Here is a 24,229-nt window from a genome sequence, read left to right as displayed (position 1 = left end):
AACCTACGATTAATTTCTGGGCCCAATTCAAAGTGCTGGTTTTGACCTATAAAGCCTTAAACAGCTCAGGACCACAATACCTTAAGGATCACCTCTTCCCATATGAACCTACCCAGACCCTGAGATCATCTTCTGAAGTCCTTCTTCGTGGCCTCTTCTTCTGAGGCCTCTTCCTCGAGAGGTCAGGAGAGTGGCATCACGAGAACAGGCCTTCTCTCCAGTGGCTCCCCCTCTGTAGAATGCTCTCCCCAGGGAAGTCCGCCTGACACCTTCACTGTACATCTTTAGGCGCCAGGCAAAAACATTCCTTTTCGACCAGGCCTTTGCCTGACCTGACATCCTATACCCTTTTTAAAATGCTGGCTCTTTTCAGGAGGGGGCTTAATCTGGTTTTTGTTTTGATTTTATGTAAGTGATTTTTCATGTGAGACCTTCGGGTATAGGACTGTATAGAAGTAAAATAAATAAATATTAATAATAATACTGTACATCATGTCAAGCAAGTCATTTTTACCGCTGACTTTCTTTTTGGGCTGGGGAGCAGAGGAAACATGGAAGTTCCTGCAGAGCTAGGCAGCTGTTGTGTTGCGTGTGAGTGGAGGGGAGCACGGAGGGAATGTGTGGGTGTCTGGGATTGTGAGTCTGCGTGTCAGATAAGTGATAAAGGGGAGAGCTTGTGTGAACTGGGTGCATTTGTGAATGGGGGACGAGGGAGATAGTAGTCCTGGTCAGGTCTGGATCCTGCCCTCTAACATGTGGTCCTTGGGCGCAAAAAGGCTGCCCACTCCTGGTATGGTATAAGTGTTTGTTTGTGTGTGTGTGTGTGTGTGTGGCAATTTCACAATAGCACAGAAAAAAACTATGGAATTTAGCTTCCTTTTTTAAAATAGTGTGGGGTTTTTTGCTGCTTTTTAATTTCAGGTTACAAAACATATCCATACAAGGAATACAGAGCTTAGTAGGCATACAGAAAAGAAAGAAAAAATAGGAGCTGATGGTTGTAGCTTTATATGTTCCAAGAAAGGCAGCCAAATGAAAGTGTCGCATAAGGTTCCATAAATCGATGGAGGGTAAAAACCCATCTGGTTCTCTTAACCAAGTCAATAAAAGGATACCATGTCGTTTAGAAGGTGTGAGTCTTTCTCCCCACCCCAAGGCAGATATTCCTTTTGTGAATTAGTTAATTTGTCCATATGCACAATGTCCAATACTTGTGAAATCCAGGCTTTTAAAGTTTTCCCCTTTTTTGCAGTCACTAATCTCACTGCAGTTAATAAATGGAGGATGAGGTCTTTATTGGTTACGTTCTTAATCTGAGGAGTAAAATAAGATAGGAGGGCTTCCTCAGAACATAGGTTTCCTTCATAAAAAAAAGTTTTTAGACCTCATGAGTACGAAGATAATGTTGGCACGGTGCAATCAGTGCCTGCCAAAATCTTAGAAACAAGAATGGCTGCTGGATAAGGCTTCCAGCTGAGGGATGAGGTTTCAGGTCGCTGTGTTATTTCTTCTTTGCCCTGCAGAAAGTGGGATAAATTAGGAAAACCAGTTTTGAAGTGTAGAATATGTCATGCACAGCGGGAGAAATCATGTAGATGTGTTTAATTTGCAAAAGGTCTACAAGTTGCATGATTTGTTTGTTATTCCTCGTAACAGAGTTTTGAGATACTTTGGTGCAGAATTTTAATTTTCTTTTAAATGTAAAGTGCACCAACCTCACAATGAGAATTGGTTGCATTCAAACATAACTGCAAACCATGAATTGGTACTATGTCCGTCTTTTTATGCCAGTTTACAAACCATGTTCTGTGAAAGTCTGCCAAATAAGAATATCCAAACCACAAACTGGGGGTGGTGGTTTGCAAACCATGGTTTGTACTAACCACAGTTTGCTGCGGCATCTGAAGTCACAAACCACAGTTAGGGTCATTGTTCTGCCTTCAAAGAGGCTGCTGCCCCATGGTGAGAGGTGTGTGTTGAGCAGATGAAAAATGAAAGGAGACAAGTGGCTGCGAACCATGGCTTGCTTGCTGTACATCTTGAAGCTCAAACCATAGTGCAGGTTCAAAGCACAATGGCTAGCGCAAATCATGCCTTGGCGTGGTGTCTGAACTGAGCCAATGAGTGACTTAGCAGCATTCTGACATTGTTCATCTCCCATTCCCAGGCCTGCAGTGGTGAGGAGCTGGAGCTTCACAGCTATGGCATGCTGTTGCCCTGTGGGGCAGACCGCTTCCGTGGGGTCGAATATGTGTGTTGCCCTGCACGCCCCACAGCTCTCAGGCTGGAACAAGCCACTGAGGCACCCCAGATCCTTGCCCATCTGAGAGAGGAGGCCCTGCACAGGTGAGCAAACGACCCCAAGCTGCACTTGGCACTTGCCCCTTAATGTTGATGACATGCAGTGTGGGACACTTTGGAGCTTAAGAGGATCCATGTTGGGAAATTGCCATCTATTCCCCACCCCCCCCACAAAATAATCAGAATTTATTTTAATTCAGGTTTTTAATTGTGCAAAATTCAAGGCCCTATTTGCTTCCACCCAGGTGGCATTCACACTGCTTCAGATGTTCTGCAAGGTGTTCCCCACACAGTTTCCCCCTTGCCAGAAAGACCCCCCCAAAATGCACACTCTTCCCTTTAAGTATCTATTGTGCAGTCTCCTGACCGAATGGTTGTTTCTTCAGCAACAAGGTTCCGACAGGACGCATCCCAACAGAGGAAGAGAGCCTGGAAATGGAGGAAGAAGGGGACCTGGATGAAGATGAAGAGGTGGAGGAGGACGAGGACGACGAGGAGGAAAGCCCTGGAGATAGTGCCCCTGACCCCGACCCTTTCCCTGCTGCCTGGGATGACTATTTTGTGGAGCCGGGTTACTATGACGACAGCATCACCCAGACTACCATCACGACCACCACGCAGACCACCGAAGAGGATATCAAAGGTAAGCTCTGGAGGACAGGGCAGGGCTAGCGACTGGAGCCGGGATGGTGAAGCTGTGGACCACCAGATGTTGTTGGGCTCCAACTCCCATCAGCCCCTGTGAGTGTGGCCAATAGACGGGGTTGATGGGAATTGTAGTCCAACAGCATCTGAAGGGCCACCTGCTCTTCCTCACTTGCCTGTTCACCTCTCTAGAAGTAGTAGGGAGGGAGGTAAAGGAGCTCCATCCTCCTCCATCCTTTCCATCACCTTTCTGGGAGGCCCTGTTGATCTGTCTTATAAAAAGCAAGGATGAGAGAGGCCTACTGAAGATGCTTATCTCAAGAAATGGAACCTGAACCTAGCCGTACTTTGTTTTTCTGAGAGCGGGTGAAGTCAGCGCTCCCATTCGGGCCACTTCTGAAGGGCGAAGTTCATGGAATCCCTGCTGCAGATGTTAGCACATGAAAGGAGGGGCGCATGGAGCCAGCAAGCAGCTACAAGGGGTGGTAGGACAAGACGGAAATGCTCAGCTGCTTGTCCTGGTCACGTCTCCTCCTCGTCCTCCTCACAATGGGGCGCCTGTTCTAGAGGCAGCTCGGAACCTGGCTCTCCCTGACACAAAGGGGCAGACGCAGTGAGCCAGTGCGTCCCTCAGCCGACACAGCTCGGGGGTGGGGCGCAAAGGGGCACGCCCGCCTCAGTCTATGAGGCGCCAAGTGGAGCTGAGAATTCAGCATTTTTTTTGCCTTGTACATTTTTTGTAAGAGGTGGGGTTTGATTCAATTTAATGTATTGTTTAGCTTTTCATTCAAATGGATCTCAAAGCGGCTTACAAACAGTAAGAAACAACAACATGGTAGAACATCACAAAAACAGGCAGCGACCATTTTAGTCATGTCCAATACAGGCACAACTGCGCATGCGCACATCATGCTGAACCTGGAAGTGACCTGAAAAAGTCACAAAAAAGGGCAGAATGGGGCAGGGGCTGAATGAGGTGTTTGCAGGCTTTTTCAATGTTGTTTGAAATATATGCGATTTCACTTAAATGCAGTGCCTTGGAACATAACCCCTTCATAAATTGGGAGTTGTCTGTACATCATAAATCATATAAAATAATCAACAAATAATATATAAAACAGTGAATATAGCAGTGAATATATAAAATCTGTGAAACACTATTAATGAAACATCAACTGAAAAATAAGGGGGGGTGGGCCTGTTATGCCATGTGAGGCTATATTACAGCCTTTGACAACATGGCGTCCTCCAGAGGTTATTAGACTATGACTCCCATCACGCTAGGGCTGATGGGAGCTGGAGTTCTAGAAGGTTGGAGAAGGTTGTGTATTGATGCCTTGCCTGAGTGGGGAGCCCCCTGTCCTGTGGGGAATGTTTCGTGTGGGTGTGAGGGCCGAGGCATGTTGCCTTGGGTAACGCACTTCCTGTGTTTCCAGTGGCCCCCACCCCTCGCCCCACCGACGGAGTGGACGTTTATTTCGAAATGCCCGGAGATGGGAACGAACACGCCAATTTCCTGCGTGCCAAGATGGACTTGGAGGAACGGCGCATGAGACAGATCAATGAGGTGATTGGGGGGTGCAGCTCTAGAGCAACTGTCACCCCAATTGAGGGGTGTCCTTGGTGAAACACACCTCCCTTTGCTTAAATTGTGAACGTCTTCAATGCATCGGTAGCCTGTTTCACAATTTAGAAGGCACAATTTGTCCTCGTCGCATAAGATGATAAATTTGCATGTGCGGATTTGATCACAGTCGCTCAGAGGCACATCTTGCTGGATAGGCTTTGATGTTGTAAATTTTCCCCATGAATAAGACAAACTAAGTGTTAACACAATGCCTGTCATGTAGGCCAGCTTTACGAGTGAAGATGAGCTGATTGTTTTGTTTTGGCTGCTGAGCGGATTGGAGAGAGTCTGTGGCCTGGGACACCTGCCCATAATTCCATCTCTAAATGTTGAATTTACTCTATACCAGGGATGTCCAACCGGTCGATCTCTATCTACCGGTTGATCGCGGAATGTCCCTGGTTGATCCCGGTCCCTGAGTGCCCCCCCCCAAAAAAAAAACTTATTGGAAGTTGGACGTTCCTGCTCTATACAAAACAGCAATATCCAATATATAAAATGCATGCCTTCAAGCCTGAGAAGTGATACTGGAGAGGGAGGGTGAAAGGAAACTGCATCATGGGGCCAGGCTTTGTGCCAGGAAGAGATGTGGGCCTTTTTGTGGGAGCATCATCCGCACCTCATTGCTTCGTTTCAATTCAACAGGTGATGAAGGAGTGGGCTGAGGCAGACAACCAAGCAAAAAACCTGCCCAAGACGGATCGTCAGGCACTCAATGAGGTGAGGACTAGAGAAGGATTGTATTGAGATCAGCTCTGGAGACGCTTTGCCAGTAAAATCAAATCACGTTAGTAAGGACCTTTTCAGTGATGGCCCCACAGCTATGGAACACTTTACCTACCAAAGTGTGAATGGAGCTTTTGATTGAGACTTTTTTTAAAAAAAACCCACCTATTCCAGCTTACTTTTCCCTAGGTGTTTTTATTTAATGATAGTGCTGGTTTGGAAATTGTTTTACATCTTGGACAGATTGTTTCTGTGCTTTTAAATGTTTTGGGGGGGGGGCTACTTTTCATGCCAGTATTAAAAATGTCAGCTGCACTGGGAATTTGTTGGAAGAGTAGTATACAAATTCCCAAAATAAATTAAAACATGTTTAAAATAACACATTTTTAAGTTTCTTTCGTTGCTACTTTTGGCTCCTTTTGTAATTTTTCCATTTTTGAATGCTGGCTTTGGAATATCTATATTTTTTTAAATTTTGAAATGGCGTCATTTATCTCCCCCATTCCCAAACTGCTATTTTGTGGGGGAAAGCATATGAATTAACTTCATGTTTTGTCTGTTTAGATATATTTACTGGGGCTTCCATCAGTCCAACGCCTCCTATAACCTCTCCAAAAACCCCACACTCACCCGTGGGGAATCTTTTTTGCTTCTGCCCCCACCCCATCAGCCAATTCTAACTGGTGGGCATAGCTACCCACATGTCAATTGCATCACGCAATTGTTCTTTCACATGATTGACAGGCGGCTTGCTCCTCCCACCCTCCCAAAACTCAACATCAGGTGTTGAAGGGGGCAGCTGGGAGGGCTTGCACATCTGCTTAACTTCAGCGGTGCTGTGCAGCACCAGATGCTCCCAGACCATCACCCTTTGGTCCCAGCAGATACATTTAACTTCATGACCACCTCGCCTTTTCTCTTGGCTGACCCAGCACTTCCAGTCCATCCTTCAGACGCTGGAGGAGCAGGTGTCTCGAGAGCGACAGCGGCTGGTCGAGACTCATTTGGCCCGTGTGGTGGCCCTGCTCAATGATAATCGACGGGCGGCACTAGAGAGCTACCTGACTGCTGTGCAGACTGATAATCCCCAGGTAAGGAAAAGCATATAGAGGAGGGAGGGGATGAGTTGGGTGGGAAGCTGCTCAGGGATGATGTTCTTTACCTTTACCTGTACTTTTACCTGGTTGGATGCCATTGCCTCCTTCGAATGGCACCACCCTTTGGGCTTTGGGCGTCTTTTTGGTTTTGTTAAATTAGTTTTTGTTTTGTTTTTTTCATTTTCATTCTTTTATTTATATTTTATACATTTATTTACATTTTATACATTATTTTTTATAAAAAAACATTTTTTTGACAAAGTCATAATCATAAATAAATAAGAAAAAAAAATGTGCACCCCACCACCGAGGCCATTCCATTGTAACTATCCAACTTCCCAGAATGTCAATACCTCTTGCGATGGTTTGACCCCTTTCCGTTTTAACAGTACAAATTCTACAAACACCCTCTGTATCTCCTCAAAATCATTTCTCCTGCGTATTCCCCATCTTACCTTAATGGCACATTTTAATTTATCATTAATAGTATACCCCACACCTCTTTATACCCTTCTTCCATTTTATATTCTGCTTGCCCCTTCCACTTCCTGGCTATAATAATTCGTGCAGCTGTCAATGAATTTGTGAGCAAGTCCTTCATAGCCTGTGAACCTTCCACCGTTAAATTAGTTTTTAACAATAAAATAATTGTTGCTTTCGTTTGTAAGCCACATTAAGCAGCTCCCTTTTGTAGGGGAAAGTATGAGGTGTTTTTTTTAAAAAAATTATGCATTAACTTGTCCTTTTCTAGTTCAAATTCTTTCTTCTCCCCCATTGTTAACACCCTCTCTGTTAAAGATCTTTTTGTTTTTCCTTGGAGACCTTATTACCGAGACTCCCTTGTGCTCTGCACTGACTATAAATCTGGGCATGTTAATATACAGGACACATTTGTCCAGCACGTGCCCAATCTCATGTAGATTCACATGAATGCTTCACATTGCACATGGATGTGCCACTCCATGGATGTATGCATTTAAATGTAACTGACTGCACATGACATGCTTACATGGGTAAATGCTTTACACCCATCACCTATAAGAATCAAGCTTTATAATTCAAGTTATTTGTGTGCTTGGACACTCTGAACTCCAGTGTGGAATCTGGCACTGGGGAAGAATCCTGCACATACACAGAGAAGCAAAGTGGCTAAAGTATTAGGCAGCAATCTTAGACATATTTTAAAAGAGAGTAAGCTCTATTGAACGCTTTAGGACTTAACATCAAGCAAACATGGCTAGAATTTCTCTGTTCAGCCCAGGACATCCAGTTCAACTCTCCACGCAGCCATTAATCTCACTGGATGACTTTGAGTCTTTATTCATTGTGTCTCAGCCTAAGCTCTACTTCACAGGGTTGTTGTGAGAAGAACATGGGGAAAGGGGGCCATGTTTGCTGCCCTGAGCTCCTTGGAGCAAGGGCTGAGCAAAAAATGAAATGAAAGATGTGGGTTTGGGTCAGTTTCTGGTAGAACTCCTGAGAATCTCTGATAAACATTTTAAGCAAGAAAGCATTTTTTTTCCTACGCAGCAAAGGCTGAGAATATGAGTTTTTGAAACCCATATGGGCAATGCAAAGTTAAATTTCTGAAACCAGAATTCCAGTGAGCTAAAAGCTATGGCTGTTTGCTACATGACTTTTGGACTTCCTGTAATCAAAAAATAAACAAAAGGGAGGAAGGTACAAGAGATTGCCCCTCTCTACTGCCTTTATCTTTCTGTTGTCTTTCCTTGCAAGCTCCTTTCCTGTTTATCTCCTTTGTCTCCTCTGTGCTTTCTGCTGCTCCTTATGCCTGGTACAGCCTCTTCCCTGTTATTCATCAAGCTGTTTCAGGGCCAGCTTAACTGAAGGCAAATGTAGTGGCAGCCTGGGGTGCTGGGAGACCAGGGGTGTCTTCCTCAGCAGCCCCCAAGAGGAAAAAAATTCTCTGCTAACCTGCAGTTTTGGGAAGGCAGCACAGAGGCAGCTTAACCACTCCTTGGCATGGCTGATATCCCTTCGTTCCAGAAAAAAGGATCAGGGGCCTTTTGCTGCCTATTCCAGGGCACATTTTCAAAGACATTAAAGATTAGAGTAAGGAAACAATTTTCTGTTCAGATTTTGGTCACCTGATGTGCTGAGCAGGAGAGCAAGAGCGCTGGGGCAGAATTAGAACTCACGACAAACTTTGGGACAGCATGGAGGACAGGCTGAGAACGGACGGAGGCTGGCAGGATGTACTGAGCCAGAATATGCTGCCCTAGATGGTACTGTTACCTTCCCTGTCCTGGACTCCTTGGGAAGGAAGGGCAGGATATAAATCCAATTAATAATAATGATAATGGCAATAATTGTCCAGAGGGCCAAGCCCTCTGGTCAGAGGACTGTGTCACTCCCGTGGCCTCCGCAACAGGCCTCTAGTTGTGAATGAAGAACAGTAGCAAGCACGTTGTCGAGTGTCATGAATGCACAATAAAGCAACTGTTTGTTTATTGCATTTGCTGCGCGGGGAAAGAGATGGAAATGAAGGTTGATCTGGGAGGATAACAGACAAGCAAACCCTGCCTGAACATTTTGAGAGGGCGGGTGAGGGGGGGTTAGAACGGTTAGCCTGGAATAACCTCCGGAGCGTGCAGGTGCCGAGAAGAGAAAGAGGCTCGTCCCTGTCATCCTGTGTCTTGTAATATAAACAGTGCGAGGCGAATGTGTTCCAAGCAATACAGATCAAAACCATGCAAAGCGAAAGGCTGGGTATTGTGCGCCTCCTTTGGGTGCTTGGAAATGGACAGGATATGAGGAGGAAGGGGAAGCAGGATGCAGAAAAGTTGCATGGAAGCTGTCATAGAACTGTCGAGTTGGAAGGGACCACGAGGGTCATCTGGTCCATAATAAAAATAATAATAATTAATAATAATAACTTAACCCATGGGACGCGGGTGGCGCTGTGGGTTAAACCACAGAGCCTAGGGCTTGCCGATCAGAAGGTTGGCGGTTCGAATCCCCGTGACGGGGTGGGCTCCCGTTGCTCAGTCCCTGCTCCTGCCAACCTAGCAGTTCGAAAGCACAAAGTGCAAGTAGATAAATAGGTACCGCTCCGGCGGGAAGGTAAACAGTGTTTACGTGCGCTGCTCTGGTTCGCCAGAAGCAGCTTACTCATGCTGGCCACATGACCCGGAAGCTGTCTGCAGACAAACACTGGCTCCCTCGGCCAGTAAAGCGAGATGAGCGCCGCAACCCTAGTGTCGTCCGCGACTGGACCTAATGGTCAGGGGTCCCCTTACCTTTTCCTTTACCCTGCCCATCTGGCTGGGTTTCCCCAGCCACTCTGGGCAGCTTCCAACAGAACACTAAAATACAATAACGTATTAAACATTAAAAGCTTCCCTAAACAGGGCTGCCTTCGGATCTCCCTGCAATGCAGAATATCTTTTGCTCAACGCAGGGCTCAAACCCACGACCACGGGTTTAAGAGTCTCCTGCTCTGCCGACTCAGCTATCCTGGCTGGTTACATTAGAGATGTTGTTGATAGCATGCTTGGAAGTGGACACATCTAACATCAGAAGGCGATCCAGCTGAATCAGGCCAATAGCTCTAGTCTCACATCCTGTTCCCATGTACCTATGGGAAGCCTGCACATGAGCAGAGCATTCTGCCTCTGACAGTGGAGACCAAACATAGCAATCATGGCTGATGGAATATGCGCAGCTTGCGGACTTGTTGTTGTTTAGTCATTTAGTTGTGCCCGACTCTTCATGACCCCATGGACCAGAGCACACGAGGCACTCCTGTCTTCCACTGCCTCCCACAGTTTGGTCAAACTCATGTTCGTAGCTTCGAGAACACTGTCCAACCATCTCATCCTCTGTCATCCCCTTCTCCTTGTGCTCTCAACCTTTCCCAGGGTCTTTTCCAGGGAGTCTTCTCATGAGGTGGCCAAAGTATTGGAGCCTCAGCTTCAGGATCTGTCCTTCCAGTGAGCACTCAGGGCTGATTTCCTTCAGAATAGATAAGTTTGATCTTCTTGCAGTCCATGGAACTCTCAAGAGTCTCCTCCAGCACCATAATTCAAAAGCATCAATTCTTCAGCGATCAGCCTTCTTTATGGTCCAGCTCTCACTTCCATACATCACTACTGGGAAAACCATAGCTTTAACTATACGGACCTTTGTCGGCAAGGTGATGTCTCTGCTTTTTAAGATGCTGTCTAGGTTTGTCATCACTTTTCTCCCAAGAAACAGGTGTCTTTTAATTTTGTGACTGCTGTCACCATCTGCAGTGATCATGGAGCCCAAGAAAGAAAAATCTCTCACTGCCTCCATTTCTTCCCCTTCTATTTGCCAGGAGGTGATGGGACCAGTGGCCATGATCTTAGTTTTTTTGATGTTGAGCTTCTGTAGAATAAGAGAACAAGATGAACATACGTTTAGAGAAGATTGGAAAATGTTTATTGAATATATGGGGGAAATCGTGTATATTTGAAAACATGGGCAGCATTAAGATAAATTCAACAGTGTAAAGAAGTTTTGATGGATGTAATAATGGAATACTGAATTCGTTAAGGTAAAGTTAAAGGGACCCCTGACCATTAGATCCAGTCGTGACCGACTCTGGGGTTGCGGCGCTCATCTCACTTTATTGGCCGAGGGAGCCGGTGTACAGCTTCCGGGTCATGTGGCCAGCATGACTAAGCTGCTTCTGGCAAACCAGAGCAGCACACGGAAACACCATTTACCTTCCCGCCGGAGCGCTACCTATTTATCTACTTGCACTTTGAGGTGCTTTCGTACTGCTAGGTTGGCAGGAGCTGGGACCGAGCAATGGGAGCTCACCCCGTTGCGGGGATTCGAACCGCCAACCTTCTGATCGGCAAGTCCTAGGCTCTGTGGTTTAACCCACAGCGCCACTCACGTCCCTACTGAATGGGTTAGTTGATATCAAATAGGCAGGGATTTATGTTCTGCAAAATGAACCATGGAAAGAGAAGAAGGAAAGTCATTGATATTTTAAGGTTGCTTAAATGAATATTCTAAAATGTAAAACAGAAAATTTAATAAAAATTATACAAAAAAAGGGAGAGGGTTAGCCAGTGGTCATAGAAATGTAGGAAGTGGCCTTATACTGAGTCAAACCAGACTAGATCAGAAGCTGGCAGTGGCTCTCCAAGATTTTAAGCCGGAGACATTCCCAGCTTGAAGATGCTGGGAATTGAATTCGGAACCTTCTGCATGCAAAGCAGATGCTCTACCACTGAGCTATGTCCCCTCCACTCACTTATGTGTTTCTGTGAGCTCAGGCCATTGGTTGGTCTATCTCAGGTGTCAGCGAACTTTTTTCGCAGGGGGCCGGTCCACTGTCCCTCAGACCTTGTGGGGGGCCAGATTATATTTGGGGGGGAAATCCCCCCAAATCTTCCCTCCCTTCTCCACAGCACTGGATGAGCCCCAGTTGCTGCTTACCTGTGCCTTGCAAGCAGCAGGGGCTGGCAGCGGCGGAGGGACGATGAGTGGCGCAAAAGGGCTGACTCCGGAGAGAGGCTGCTTAAAATGGTGCTCAGCCAACCACAGCTCAACAAAGCCCGGCCCCCTTCCTCCTCTAGGCAGGGCAGGGAAAAGCCAGGAGGAGGGAGGGAGAAGGTGCCGCCACAGTGGAGGGGGGGGATGGCACAGCCTAAATGATCAGATTCCCCACACCGATCCACGCATCGATTCCTGAACCGTCCACAGGCTGGATCCAGAAGGCAATTGGGCCGGCTCCGGCTCCTGGGCCTTAGTTTGCCTACCCATGGTCTACCTCAATAATGTCCACACTGGCTGGCAGTGGCTCTATAAGGTTTCAGGCAGAGAGTTTTTTTCCCAGCCCTACATGGAGATGCTGGGGATTGAATTTGGGACCTTCTGCGGTTTTCTATTAGGAATAGTACCAGGAAGTCTAAAGGAAGAAGACAAGACATTATATTTATATGCAACAGTAGCCACAAGGCTATTGATTGCAAAAAATTGGAAAAGTGGTATTATACCAACAAGGTGTTTAATTGCTTGCCAAATTATTGGAGTACTACAATATATCCAAAACAATGGGAGAAATTGGAAGGATCTCAAAAGAGAAGATAGACAAGGATTGGAAGGTGTTTAAAGGATACTTGCAAAACCATACTGAAAAACCAGAACTCCTATTAGAATAAACAAGATCCGTTTTAAATACTGAAATACTAAATAAGATGGATAACAATGTGTAATAGAAAAAGAAGCATGAACATCATATAACATATGTTATATGGCTTTAGCAGAAATGTGATAAGGAACTAGGTACAGATAGATTGTTAATGTATTAAAGGGAAAAAATAAGGATAGAACATGTTAATATAAATTACAGGACAGGAAACAGAGGAAGATAGAAAGGAATTGCTGAAACAGTTATTTGAAGTGGAATACAAAAATGGGAGGAGGGAGGAGGTCACTGAAACAAGGGAATGAAAGATATGATTATGAAATTATCGGAGGTGTTTTTAATTGTTTTGTTTGTTTTATTAATTTAATGTTTTGTGTAGTGTTTTTGTCTTTGTGATATATTGTATTCTAATGTTTAATTTTTTTCTTTTTTGTATTTTCTTTATTTCTTTTTTTATATAATCTTTAAACTGTTAATAAATATTATTTTAAAAAAAGAAAGAAAAAGACGCATGAAATTAGGTTAAAGGTGTGTGAAAGAAAGTAATAGAAGTGGAAAGAAATTGCAATTGAGTAGATTGGAAGTCTAACACAAAGGTGGGGTGAGGGGTGGTGGATGGTGATGGGAAAATGAATTATTTGTGGGATTGAGTTTAGGTATGTTTGAACATTTTTAAGGATTGTATGAAATGTATGTTTGTATGCTTGCATATTCGCAGTATGTGTGTATTAATGCTGAATTATTTTAACAATAATAACTTCCCCCCCCCAAAAAAAAAACACTTGGGACCTTCTGCATGTAAGGCAAATGTTCAGCTATACCTGCACCTGCCTAACTTGTTTTGTTTTTTCTTTTGTCCCCTCCCTTTGACCCAGCCGGACCGCGTCCTGTTAGCCCTGAAGAGATACGTGCGGGCAGAACAGAAGGACCAGCGCCACACCCTCCGACATTACCAGCATGTGGCAGCTGCTGATCCAGAGAAGGCTGAGCAAATGAAGTTCCAGGTCTGGTTTCCATCCTTCCTCTTCTTCTTCTTTCTCCTCCTGCCCACCTGCCCCCCAGGTGCCCCTGTCTGGGGTGCCTGCACTCAGACCTTCTTGGAGGAGGGGAGCAATAATAAACCTGGGTTGCTGTCATCCCCAGGTCTACACCCACCTGCATGTCATTGAAGAACGGATGAACCAGAGTCTGGCACTGCTCTACAAGAACCCTCAGCTTGCCCAAGAGCTTCGAGGAGACATTGGTAGGTCTAGATGAGATGGACCCAAAGGCCTGACCTGGTAGGAGAGGGTTTCCCAGAGATTGCCTTCAGGGGATGTTGTGGAGCTCCTCCTCTCCTTATCCCAGCTGCCCATATCGTAAGATCTTTATATGAGGCCCTTATGCACAGCACAGCCAGCTGTCCTGTGAAGTTCAGACCCTTCTTTCTGATGGCACCATATCTGTGGAGGTGAAGGGCCATGGCTCAACAGTAGGGCATCTGCTTTGCACCCAGAAGGTCCCAGGTTCAGCCCCCTGACATCTGCAGGCAAATGCCTCATCTCTGAAATCCTGCAAAAACACTGCCTGTCAGTGTCAGGCTTCAGGGACTCGTCTTCCTTCTCCCCCATCCCCTTTGGCAGTAGATAAGTAGAACAAGCGAAAGGAGTCACTTACCAGTTGGAGATTTTAATGACCACAGCAAGAGAACAAAAAATCCATTCCTAGGAATGAAGGTGCTCCCAATTAAGGGTTGCACCCGCTTCCCTAGTCACCCACGTAAGTTCCTCGTCTTTTAACCACTGTGCTTTCTGTGCTGCCACCTTCTCTGCTCTCCTTGACCTTGGGCTGAGCAGATGGACACTTTCCAGCAAGAGAGAGTCTGTTAACTAACTCTCTCCCAGTTCTTCCTCTCCTAGCTGTTCACCACCCAGTTCTTCCCAACTTCTGCCTTCTGAACTATGTCCCTCTGCAAACCACTGTTCCAAATCTATACTGTCCCACTGCTTCTGGGAAGATTCAGGGTCCTGACTTAGGAGCAGGGGGAGGGGGAGGCTCCCACCATTCCTCCTCAGTGCAGCCCTCCTCAGCACGGTCCCTGACAATCAGTAGGCAATACTGAACTCAATGGACTCAGTAAAAGGCAATTTCCCATGTGCCTATTTTGGAGAAGGGTCAAAGCCCAGTAGAAGAAGATCTGCATTGTGTGTGGAAGGTCCCAGGTTCAGGCCTTAAATCTCCGGGTAGAGCAGGCAATGTCCTCAGTCCGAAACCCTCGGGAACTGCTTCCAGTTAGCAGAGACAATATTGAATTAGGTGGCCTAATGGTCCAACTCAGTTTAAGGCAGCTGTCTTTATAGTCTTAATGCCCTCCCTTGAGGGGTAAAAACTGCCAGCAGTGTTATAATCATTTCTATGTCAGATCAAAACTCCTTCATTTGCCCGGGCTGTTTCAAAAAGTCCCAAGTTTTTAGAATTTTATTAGTAGGCCGGCTTGCTTTTTTAATATACCGTATTTTTCCATCCATAAGACACCCCCATGTGTAAGACGCCCCAAATTTTGGACATTATTTTTTAGGGGGGAAACCTAGTCTTATACACGGAAAAATACTGTATGTATTTTTAAACACCTTTGTCTTTGGTTGTTATGTATGCTGATGTGCTCCTTAATTATACGACCTTCATTTTTATTTATATTTGCTTTTATATACCATCTTGGTGTCTCTGTAGATGAAGGGTGGTCTAAATCCTTTTTTTTTTTTTAATTAAAGAAGGGAAATTCTGCAAAATGCTGAATGTCCTCTTTGAGTGAGGGGTTAGATTTACCAAGCAAGCACAGAGAGGATCCTATAAGGATGGCTTTAAATAATAATAATAAGGTTTGGGGAACACGGTTGCAGCACACGTACTTGCGGGAGGGTAGGAGTCGGCTGACATTCAGGTCAGCTCTCTGACCCCTTTCTCTGTAATGGTCTCCTAGAGGAGCTGCTGCGCTCAGAACGGGTGACCACCAACGACCTGCTCACCACCTCCATCTCAGAGACGCGCACCACTGAGGAATTCCTGCCCATGGACAGTAGCGAGGACTTGGTTTCTGAGAGCCATTCGTACCCACGTGACGGAGAAGGTGAGTTCAGGATGCCTTTGAAAGAGACCGTGGTTTGCTTAGCAAAGGTGACCAGCACACTCCTCAAGTCATGACTGTCCCTGGAGCATCATAGTGGCCCAGTACAAAAGGAGCCGGTTCGCAGGAGATCTTGTTTTTATTTTTAAAATATGTTTAGGCTACTTACTATTCAGAGAATTGCAAAACAGTTCACACCATAAAGATATGCATTCATAACATTTGGGGGGGAAATGATACAGGCATATAGGATTGAAGAATCCAGCATGAATCATCAGGAACTGCCTGAACGATGGGCAGGGATGGAGGAGAAACTTGGTTCTGTTTGAGTTTTCATGTGAACCTGCCAAATTTGGATTTTTCAAAACATAGCTTTCCTTAGAAATTCTCACTTCTAATTTTGTCACTTCTAATTCTGCTTGTTGTTTCCTCTTGTGAGTGAAATCGATAGGACTTGCTTTTTGTTACATAGATATTTGGGGAAGACATATCCACTGGGGAAACTAAGGTGCTTCTAGGCTGTCGCTATTTGCAGGTGTGATTCAGTCACTTCCGAACAAATTCAGGTTGCATGATAATAGTTGATTAGGAAACCTTAATCTTGCTTCTCCCAAAAAAAAGCCAGACTTCTTGCAGTAAGGAAAGTGACAGTGAAATGCACCGGGAATTGTGGGTTGCTAATGGCTTTATGCAATGTCATCTAACCTCCCTGTGATCTAATAAGAACAAATATTCAATAGACAGCATCTATTCTCTCCAGAAAGAAATCGCAATGGTTGCTCAACAAACCCTTTTCTAGAACTGGCTCTGTTGACACCAGGACTAGATTTCTTGGCTCTGTTTTCAATTTAGCCAAATTCTCACTTATTTTTGTATTATATTTTAAGTTGCTTTGATTTTCTTTCCTTTTTTAAAAAAACAACCCACAAATATAAAGTGCAATAAACCAATCATCACGAGTGCACAAAAAGCAGGCTGTCTGGAGAGGCATACAGGTTTGAAAATAAGAGCGATAGAGATGAACCCAGCGAAAAGAATCCAGCCGCAGAGAAGAGAAATAATGAGAGAAGCCACCAAAGCAAACAGCAGCAGTCTGGAGACAGAAAAGAACAGATAGCAGACACATTCCAGATGTAAAAATGGCTGGCTTGGTGACTGATTGTATCTGAGGATCAAAGGATAATGAGGAGTGCCGAGATTGCATGCTTGGGCAGAAGGATGGAGGGTGAGATGATCAAAGTCCACAGAGATGCAGACTGTGAAAGAAACGAAGAAAGAAAATATCTTAAATTTGATGGGGAAAGGCCATAGCTCAGTAGTTCCCTGGCGTGTCTGGTTAAAAAGCATCTAAGAGCCGATGGTGGGACAGACCTTTGCTGGAGACATTGGAGAGCCACTCAGACAAGGCTAAGATAGATGAATAAATATTCTGACATGGATGAAAGCAGTTTCCTATGGGCTATTCTTAACCTTTATAAAACTCAACTTTTAGACCCGGAACTCATGCCCCATATGAATGTGTTGAGTGATACAGCCGAGTGAGAAATTTGTGGATGTGTTCTCGCTCATTATTTGACTCTTTTTGCAATTTGACTCTATGGTTCAGTGCTCTCTTTCCATCATCTGATGCATTATCAGTATGGTCAGTTTTGCTTCGATGTTGATAATGACCATATTTGTTGAAATTCCATTTATTCCCCCATTTTAAGGAGCTCCGAAAAGATCTCTCCAAACAAGGCAAATGGGCATTAAAGCAGCTCATGCACTTCAACGCAAGCAAGTGCAAAGCTTTGCACTTTGGGAGCAAAAAGCTGCATCTTCACATCTATGTTTATGGGGTCTGAACTAGCTAGCGGTGACTGGCCAAGAAGGAGGTCTTGGGATTATTATGGTGGATAGCTCAATGAAAATGTCTATCCAGTCTGCAGCAGCTGTGAAAAATGTGAATTCCATTTTGGTGACCATTAAGAATATAAATTAGGAAAGGAATCGAAAAGCAAAACTGCCAATATAATAATGTCATCATAAAAAATCTATGGTGCGACCACATTTGGAATACTCTGTGCCGTTCTAGTTACCGTGCCTGAATGCAATACAATATTGTAGAGCTGTAAAACATTGAAGAAAAGGCAATTAAAAATGATCAAGGGGCTGGAGCAACACTCCTTTGAGAAAAGGTTACAGTGTTAGGAGCTTTTAGTTTCGGGCGGGGTGGGAGAAAGTGAGCAAGGGAGAATATTACTGTATGTAAAGAAAAAGGATAGAGAGATGTTTTCCACCCTCTCTCATAATACTAGAAGCCAGGATTTTTCAATGAAGCTGAATGTTTGAAGATTCAGGACAGATGAAAGAAAGTGCTTATTCACACAGCACAAAATTAATGGCCACAAGCCTGGGTGGCTTTAAAAGAGGGTTAGGCAAATTCTTGGAAGACGGAGCTGTCAATGGCTACTAGTCAATTTTATGGAGCTGTTATTAGTGTGCAAAGCCCTGAACAGTTGGAACCCACACGCTTGAAAGGGTGCCTCCCGCAACACTTACAAGTCCTGCCTCTTCATATTTGTGGGAGGGGCTCTGCTTGTGATTCCACCAATGGACACGGCCTTTGGCATAGCAATGTGTGGCAGGGCCTTCTCTATGGCTGCCCCTATTGCAAAATTGCCTCCTGATGGAGATCCAATTGAGCCCCACCCTGATTTCCGATGGGCAGCAGTTTAAGACCTATCTATTTGTCTGGGCCTTTGGTATACAGTCAGATGGGAGGTTGAGTGTCCAGTTGTTTGCTTTCCGCTGTATTGCATCTAATGATTTAATCTTTCTGTGATGGTTGTTTTGATGCTGATTTTATCTGTATGATTATTGTTAGACCACGTGGGCTCCTTCTGGAAGCAGGGTGGGATATAAGAATAATAAATAAAGAAGTGAAAATAATGATGGCTGTGTACTACCTCCCAATATTGGAGGGGATATGCCTCTGAATAACAGTTACTGGGGGGCACAAATGGATAGGTTGCTATTGGACTCGGGTTTGGCTTTCAGGCTTCCCGGAGGCATCTGTTTGGCCACTGTGAGATAAGGATGCTGGTCTGTTTAGGGATAGCTCAGTTGGTTAGAGCATGGTGCTAATAATGCCAAGGTTGCAGGTTCAATCCCTGCATGGGACAGTTGCATATTCCTGCGTTGTATGGGGTTGGACTAGATGATCCTCAGGGTCCCTTCCAACTCTACAATTATACAATTTTATGACTAGAAGGATCTTGTTCTCTTATGTTCACAAACCCAATCCTGATCAGGCCCTCCCACAACAACAATTTAAACCAGTGTTTCCCAAACTTAGGTCTCCAGTTGTTTTTGGACTACAGCTCCCATCATCCCCAGCTAGCAGGACCAATGGTCAGGGATGATGGGAATTGTGGTCCAAAAACACTGATTTAAACAATACAGTGGTAAGACTCAGCACACTGAATGTGTTTCCTTGTTTAATAGCATTGCCTAATTGGACCCTGTGAGAGTGCAGTATAACCAAAGCTGAGCTGGGATTTGATCTTGCATCTCAGTGCCCAGTCTAGACACGCAGCAGAATGAAGTGTTGGAATCGACTGCAGCGAGGCATCACACCCTTTTGAGTGCTCCCCTGTGTTAAAAGCTCCCCGCAAACAGAGAATGAGCTCAGCAGACGGACAGGCTAGAGCTCTGCTGTTCTGCTTTGCTACTTGCTGTGTGTGTGACATGAGGAAGCATTCCAAAGCAATATCTCCCACCTGTATTCTGAAGAGGTTGCAGTTCCAAGACTTTTTTTTCAGATCCTAAGCAGTGACATCATCTTCTGGAGCGGTGGGCAGGGGGTAACTGATGGACTTTGTTCTTCCTCTGGCAAGGGAATGAGGTGGTAGTGAGCCTTTCATGTTTGCTTGTGACAAATTAGCATAGAGGAAGTCAGGGAATGAGGAAAAATAATCAGAAGCTGGAGACTTCATTCCTTTTCTTTTGATAGGATTCCTTTTTCATGCCTTCAGTTTTTAAATAGCAACATTTCTTTACTTGGTTGCTAGCATTTCTGATTTAAAAACTAAAGGTTGCACTTCAGTTGGCTGAAGGTATCGGTGTGTTTTCAGAAGTTGAACCATGGGTAGGCAAACTAAGGCCCGGGGGCCGGATCCGGCCCAATCGCCTTCTAAATCCGGCCTGCGGACGGTTCAGGAATCAGTGTGTTTTTATATGAGTAGAATGTGTGCTTTTATTTAAAATGCATCTCTGGGTTATTTGTGGGGCATAGGAATTCATTCTTTCTCCCCCTTCAAAATACAGTCCGGCCCCTCACAAGGTCTGAGGGACAGTGGACCGGCCCCCTACTGAAAAAGTTTGCTGACCCCTGAGTTGAACCTATGCAATGGGAAGGTCAATGGAGCTACTCCCAGGAAACCAAGCATAGGATTGCAGTGGTGCTGATCTGTGGTTGTGTTAATGTGCTGCTGTGCGTTCCCATAATAATGCCTGCATTTTTGGACTTGACTTGGGGTGTGTCTATAGGGGCCCTTGCACTTTACCACTTTGCCATGTATCACTTTACCACTGCTTCTGTTGTGTATGGACCCAGCCTGGGTCCAAACACCAGCAGTCCTCGAAAGCATTCCAGTTCTTAGAAGAAAATTCTGCTGGCGCCTTTTGCAGATGCTCACCTGTTCAGCCCAAGGCATCTCCGGTCCAAGTGGCCGGCGATGGGGAAGACCCTCTGCTTGAGACTTTGTAGGGTCATTGCCAATCTGAGTAGGCAGTACTCTTCCATTTGAGGAAGGGCCCCTTTGGCGCAATGGTAGAGAATAGATAGCTTCCTTTATGCTGGACTAGATGAGGAAACATCAGGCCTGGCAAAGGGCAATTCCCTGTGCCTGTCTTCTGCAATCTGCAAGCCTCATTGGAAGGCGCTGGGTTTCAGGAAGAGACTTATTTCACTGAAGCCCTTTCTGCTTGGGCAACAACAAAGGATGAGAAAATCTGTCTGTTTCAGTTTCTCTCTGCTGCTAATTTTTCTCATCTTAAATTCAGTTTACTAGATTTTTGCATCAGTTTGTGAATCTTTTTTTAAAAACTCCTAATGAAAATGCATCAACATTTTAGTTGTGTGCATTTCTGCTAATATACCCATTTTTGCAAGTGATTTTCCCCATCATAGAATTGTAGAGTTGGAAGGGATCTTGAGGGTCATCTGATCCAACCCCCTGCAATGCAGGAATCTTTTGCCTAAGATGGGGCTCAGACTCACGACCTGGAGATTCAGAGTCCCACGCTCTACCAACTATTAGATCATTTTTGCATGTTTTGTGTGTTATTTTGAAGTCACACAGATGCATTTCATGTACACTTTCTCCCAATTTACACATTTTTGGGATGTGCAGATTTTGAAAGACAGCTGTTGTTTTGCAAAAGCCTGATGCAGATAGTCTCTCTTCCAGTGCAAACTGAACTGGATTTCTCACCTCCCTGCCCCTCGCCCAATGCTAGCAGCAGTATGATCTGGACATGTTTAACATCAGTTATCCTGTGGTGATAACCTAAGTTATATTGCAGCCAGAAATTTTGTGGTCTAAGGGGATTTTGTTGGGGGGAGCCCAAACCCAGCCGTGTACGGGGGATATTTTACTCAGTTTCTTACAAAGCAGCAATACAGCCCACCAGCTTTTAAAACAGAGATTGCCTAACGCGGTTAAAGTTGTTTGCTTGCACTGCTGCTTATGAGCAATTGGGTAAAATACCTACATGCTTTTATTTGTTCTGTCTCCACAAGCAAAAGGTCTTCTGTCTAATGAAAGCAGAATGTTCTAGGGAAGGGGATACCTTTAGAGGAGGTCAGACCCCAGGAGCACTCTGTTGGCTATAATCTTATAATAACCCTTTGGTTCATGTCAACCGTTCAATTTGCTTCTATGAGTTCAAAGCATGAATGGTAAAAATAATAATGCTCTCTGGGGTGTGCAACTCGCCTCTCGCTTCATCCTGGATTAATAAGAGATTCTGTAGCACAATAGCAGCGATGCCGTCTCCTCTGGTATGCAGAGTTGGGCGGAGGGAACGGCACAGTTCCCTAGAGGAAAACAGCAGCCTATGAATGAACTAAGATAAAAGAGGGTGAATGATGCAGTGATCTTATTATGCTGGATGGCTGCTACACCAGAACGATCACCTCCGTGATGTGAATGGTGCTCCAAAGAGGCAAAGTCGACAGCGTACAACAGCAGCTGTAGGAATGAAAGCGAACAGAGAAACATGGACGGCCAGCATTGCCAGGAACTCCTGCTGCTACCTATTAATCATTGCGTCACGCACTGACGGTGCCTCGAGGCTACCTGCGCGTAGAAGGGGCCAATCGGAAGGTGCAGAAGAGCAAATTGCTAGGCTGAGCCTGCCTTACCCTGTCCCAGGCACCCTCATGCTCTTGTTCATTGGCATTCTCCCTGACGTCCACATTTCTGGCCCTAACCACTTGGGGGGAAAGGCAGTGAAGTCATTGCGACATTAGTTCTGTGTCCAACGGGGAGCGTCCCATCAGAATCACGTCTCCAGTTCTGCTGCATGTATCCTGCAAGGAACCATGAGCCATGTCTCCTTTCACTTTCTTGTCCCCAGTCATGGGTGCATGAATGTGAGGAGACGTATCAACTGTTGGGAGAGTGAACCTTCCCCATATTTGTTTTTGTCTCCCTGCTTGCCACCAACTGCGGTTTTTATTTTCTTCAGATGGTGTCTAAATGATGATATCTCGTGATGGGGAGGGGGCAGTGGTCGGGCACCTGCTTGGCATGCCCTTATTCTCTGGTGTGAAGAAAGTGGGCAGAGATCTTTGTATTTCTTGTTCACTGGGAGTCTCCACAAATCTAAACAAAGTCCTTCCCGGTTCAACTAGCCTTTTAAGTAGTCATCTTTCCTGGTCTGCATCTTTATTAGAATGGTTTTTGTATGTTCTGATTGTTTTATATTTTGTGCATTTGCTGCCCATGGTTCCTTCAGGAGGAAGGATGGGATATACATTTTATTAATAATAATAGGAATAGTAGTAGCAGTAATAATAAAATGATGGCAGGACTGACAAACTACTTCACACCGCGCATAGTTCAACTGCGTCATTCATCACCACAAGGTATAGCGATGGCCACCAAACTTGGACAGCTTCCCATGGAGGTGAGACAAATTCATGGGGAATGAAGCTATCAATGTCAACTAGCTATGATGCCTGTGTACTACCTCCAATATGCCTCTGAACACCGGTCGCTGGAGATCACGAGTGGGAGAGGTCTCTTGAACCTGTGTCCTGCATCTGGGCTTCCTGTATGCTGGACTAGATGGGCCTTTGGTCTAATCCAGCAGCACTCCTTTTATGTTCTAACTTTCTTTTTCTGGCATGCCTTGTTTCAATGGCTTTCAAACATTTTTTGCCTGTAGAAGGAATTCTTTCTTCCACCGATGTGTTTGCCTCAGGAAGAGCCCCTTAAATATCAGTTGTGGAACTCTTGTTCAGTATAGAAGGTTCTGGAACATCTTCTTGCTATTGCCATGGATGCAATAGACCACACACTCAGAACTCACCCACTGCTCTCCTACAAGAGAGGAAGTGATTACCAAAGCATCTTTCAGGGAAGCTTTTCTACCATTGCTGGTCTTCTCTTTGAGGGGACCCCCAGATTAGGGGTGAGGTAGGCAAATTTATCTAATTCACACTTCCTGAAACAATATGCAAACTGAAATGCAGACATCCTTTCACATGTGAAAGTTTCTGAATTTTGTAGTGCAGTTCTCCAGCCGAGTAATGTGTACAAAAATTCACATACTAGGGTAAAGTATGCAAAAAAGTGCACATTTTAATGAAAATAACATACAAAAATGCATTGTTTTTTAAAAAAGAAACCACTTTGCTTTAATGTGTATGTTACAAACATTGCATACAAAAATCTGTGTGGAGAAATTTGCAATAAAATGCTGACGAATTTTCCTGAGGACCTTTTAAAAAGAGATTTGCAAATTGATATGGAAAGGTGGAGAGCTGAATTTAAGATTTAAAAAATGGGCAATTGAGGGGAACCAAAACAGATAGGTTAGCGCCTGTCCCTCCCCCAACCACTAATGATACCATGTCCAGTGAATCTGCACAGCTTGAAAACCAGTTGCCCTACTTGCTAGCTTTGCCTTCTGCTATCTCAACACCCTCGGCCTCAAACTTGTCTTCTTTTTTCCCTTTTTCTGTTCTTTTCTTTCTTTATGCTATGCTTAATCTCTCCTCCTGCTGCTCTGTGGGGAACGGGCAGATTCTGAACAAGCGGACAAGAAAGGTGAGTGCCCCACTCCCATATACAACACCACCTCCTTGTGAGTTTTGGTGGTGTGGGGGGAGAAGAGTTTTGGGTCATTTGTTGTCCAGAATAACTCGATGCCAGAGTAAATGGTGATACCTGAGATGCTTAATGACTTGAGACCCCTGTTCCTCTGTCCCATAGCTTCAGGGCTGGCAGAATATGACTATCCAACCAGTGACAAGGCCTTGCTGTACGAATATGAACGTAAGGTAAGCTGGATGTTTCTGTATCATTCAT

General features: G+C 45.0%; 1 protein-coding gene and 1 long non-coding RNA gene across 3 annotated transcripts in view; one reads left to right on the top strand and one right to left on the bottom strand.

Annotated features, from left to right (window-relative positions):
- Window positions 1–24,229, top strand: part of APLP1 (amyloid beta precursor like protein 1) — a 50,956-nt gene that overhangs the window by 13,811 nt on the left and 12,916 nt on the right. Inside the window, exons 5-14 of one of the 2 annotated variants that reach the window (XM_081868986.1) lie at window positions 2,168–2,346; window positions 2,688–2,944; window positions 4,383–4,513; window positions 5,219–5,293; window positions 6,232–6,390; window positions 13,420–13,548; window positions 13,688–13,787; window positions 15,504–15,650; window positions 23,945–23,968; window positions 24,134–24,201. In XM_081868986.1, coding sequence (XP_081725112.1) covers window positions 2,168–2,346; window positions 2,688–2,944; window positions 4,383–4,513; window positions 5,219–5,293; window positions 6,232–6,390; window positions 13,420–13,548; window positions 13,688–13,787; window positions 15,504–15,650; window positions 23,945–23,968; window positions 24,134–24,201 — 1,269 coding nt within the window. The remainder of the gene's footprint in view (window positions 1–2,167; window positions 2,347–2,687; window positions 2,945–4,382; window positions 4,514–5,218; window positions 5,294–6,231; window positions 6,391–13,419; window positions 13,549–13,687; window positions 13,788–15,503; window positions 15,651–23,944; window positions 23,969–24,133; window positions 24,202–24,229) is intronic. The other variant, XM_081868987.1, reaches the window with a different exon arrangement.
- LOC309346264 lies at window positions 1,275–4,366 on the bottom strand. The gene is made up of 2 exons (XR_014158542.1): window positions 3,294–4,366; window positions 1,275–1,517 (listed from the first exon to the last, which is right to left on the bottom strand). It is a non-coding gene; the product is annotated as an uncharacterized lncRNA (long non-coding RNA).

This window comes from Podarcis erhardii (genome assembly GCF_964252035.2).
Source record: "Podarcis erhardii genome assembly, chromosome: 7".
NCBI lineage: Eukaryota > Metazoa > Chordata > Lepidosauria > Squamata > Lacertidae > Podarcis > Podarcis erhardii.
This window is presented reverse-complemented; position numbering and strand designations above follow the sequence as displayed.